At 53.0% G+C, this 2,696-nt stretch overlaps 1 protein-coding gene across 1 annotated transcript in view; it reads left to right on the top strand.

Moving 5' to 3' along the window:
- The window catches only part of LOC102872934 (pepsin F-like), an 8,567-nt gene continuing 5,871 nt past the window's right edge, over nt 1-2,696 (top strand). The window contains exons 1-4 of the mRNA XM_006899891.1: nt 1-53; nt 1,029-1,188; nt 2,335-2,452; nt 2,539-2,657. Coding sequence (XP_006899953.1) covers nt 1-53; nt 1,029-1,188; nt 2,335-2,452; nt 2,539-2,657 — 450 coding nt within the window. The remainder of the gene's footprint in view (nt 54-1,028; nt 1,189-2,334; nt 2,453-2,538; nt 2,658-2,696) is intronic.

Raw genomic sequence — 2,696 nt, 5'->3', positions numbered from 1 at the left:
ATGAGGTGGTTTTGGATCCTCGGGCTGGTGGCTCTCTCGGAGGCCATGATACTGTGAGTCTGGGGGATGCACGCTGATGGGGCAGCTGTCTTTCTGAATTCGTTCTCATCTTCTTACTCTCTGTCCTCCAGGGGTGCAGAAGGACATGTTGTCATCTTCCAGGAGGGCTCAGGGGTCTAAGATCGTGGGACAGGTCTGCAGGGTTGTAGAACTGTAGGGTCCCAGGCTCCGGCTTTGTGAACACTGTGCTTGGAATTGTTCGGTGCACACCCTGCACAGCTGTGCCACGGTCCTCTCCAGGAGCGCTCTGGTCTCCTCGCCCTGTTTCTGCTTGCATGCATCACAGGGTCTCCACCTCTCTTCTCTGGCTTTCGCTGTGTGCGCCCCTGGGTAGTACAAGAGGCTAACTGCTGCACAACTAACTCTAAGATTAGTGACAGGGCCCCACACAGACATGCCCTGGAAGAAAGTTCTGGCAAAAACCCTATCAAGTAATTTTACTCTATACACATGGGGTCCTCATACATCACAAGCCCCCGAGGACATTCCCTGGGAATGGGGATCAGTGCTCCACCTGTTTACAGATGGGGTGCTCTGGTGCCTTCCTCCGCGGGGCACTACACCGATAAACCACAGGCCACACCTGCCTGGTGGTTCAAATCCAGCAGCCGCTCTGTAGAGAAAGATGAGCAATCTCTTGTCGTGTGATTTACACCCTGGTCAACCCCGTGGAGGGCGGGCTGGAGTCGGCTCCGCAGAGCTGTGGGGTTGAGTGGTGTTGGTATCTATTGCTCTCTCTATAGATAGGGAAACTGAGGCCCACAGGAGTCCTGTGACTCACCCAGTCCTGCACAGAGACCTTGGGTTCACACCTAGGTCCCTGCTATGATCTTGCCGTTGCACTGGTGGGGGGGGGGTCCTTCCTGACAGCGAGAAAAATCTTCATCCAGATGCAACTCGAGTGTAGAGTGTGGGGGTCACACCGTCACATGGGGCACCTGACTGTGGGCTCTCTTTTCTTGTTGAAGGGTCCCTTTGACAAAGATTACAACACTGCGAGAAATCCTCCGGGAAAGAGACTTGCTCCAACAGTTCCTGGAGCTCAATCCTTACACCGTCACCTACAGCCGCTTCCACGGGGCCCAGGATCCTGATGTAGCTGTTCAGCCTCTGATGAACCACCTGGATGTGAGTGGGGGGAGGCAGTGCCCTGCAGCGACCCCTGGAGCCCAAGCTTCACACTGAGAGCACAAGGGGGGGGGCCTGTTGTTTGAGCTGAGACAGTTCCCCCAGGCCACCTCCCAGGCACACCCCTCCACCAGGACAGACAAAGCACTGCCCCCACACCGCCATTTCCCTAATGGAGAGGCTGTCACACCGTTATTTGTTGACCAGGTGATGGAAAAACAGTTATTTCTGTGTAAATGACATGCCAACAGGCACTTGTAAGACACACAGTTTGGTTTAAAAACTTTGTTCTCTCTGAGCTTAATGAACCCAGAAACTGACAACAGGGCCAGGGCTCATCACACTACCCCACAGTCTCCATTCCCACTCAGCGTGACCTTACCAAGGCTGCAATTGTTATGGAAGCAGACAGCCATGTGTGCCTTCCAGAGTGGAGGGTTGCTTAGAACGGCTGACCTTTTAATTACCAGCCAAGCTTTTTGTCAAGGGCCCAAATAGGAGAACTAAGTGTAAATCAAGTTTTGAAAACCTAAATCAGGGGGTGCTCAGTCTGTTGAGCTGAGAAATCTCAACCATAGAAAGTTACTAAGTCTCATGTGGAGGGAATAGAAAGTAACATTGTGATGGTTGTTGTGTGGGTTACAGAAGGCCTGGTGTCTCTGGCAGAGACCCCTGATGACAATTTGAAGACATTAAGTGGTCCAACAGTTGGGAAGGGTTGGAAATTGGCTCCCACAGATTCCATCCTAAGAAACTGTAGGGCAGTTCTACTGTGTGCTGCAGGGTGGCTGTCAGTCAAAAGTGGCCTGGTGGTTCTCAACACCTGTGTCCTTCTCAAGAACTTATAGCTCAGCCCTAAATAGATGTCACCTAAAAGGGCCAGCTGTGATATTTTATTACTTGCTTAGAGTTCAGGGAATGGAAGCCTGGAGAGGCCTGGGGTGACCTTGGAGGGCTGCCTGGAGGAAGAGGACTTACAGAGGGGCAAGGGAGACTAGGAGGTTTGTGCATGAAGGCACTGACTTGAGCAGAGAGTGAGGTGGGACGTTGGAAATCAAGGTCAGGAAAGAACCCTTCTCAAGCTGGTGGGCCCTCTGGGAATCTGGGTGACAAAATGTGCTCTAACTGTCCCCCATCCTGACACAGATGGCGTACGTCGGCACCATCAGCATCGGAACACCCCCTCAGAATTTCAAACTCATCTTTGACACAGGCTCCACGGACACCTGGGTGCCTTCCATCTATTGCGACAGCCTCGCCTGCGGTGAGAGCCACAGCTCCACCCTCCCACGACCTCTTTCCCTCATCTGTCCTCAGCAGCCCTAACTGATGCCCCCCTCCTGTCCTCAGCTAACCACAATGTCTTCAACCCTATGGAATCAACCACCTTCAAGTTCGTGGGCCAGCCGATGTCCATCAAATATGGCACCGGAAGTATGAAGGGCTTTACTGTCAAAGACACTGTTACGGTAACTCAGACCCCAGTGGCTGAGGGTGGGCTGGCCCCA

This window comes from Elephantulus edwardii, unplaced genomic scaffold (assembly GCF_000299155.1).
Source record: "Elephantulus edwardii isolate Elephantulus edwardi_28Jun2011 unplaced genomic scaffold, EleEdw1.0 scaffold00268, whole genome shotgun sequence".
NCBI lineage: Eukaryota > Metazoa > Chordata > Mammalia > Macroscelidea > Macroscelididae > Elephantulus > Elephantulus edwardii.
This window is presented reverse-complemented; position numbering and strand designations above follow the sequence as displayed.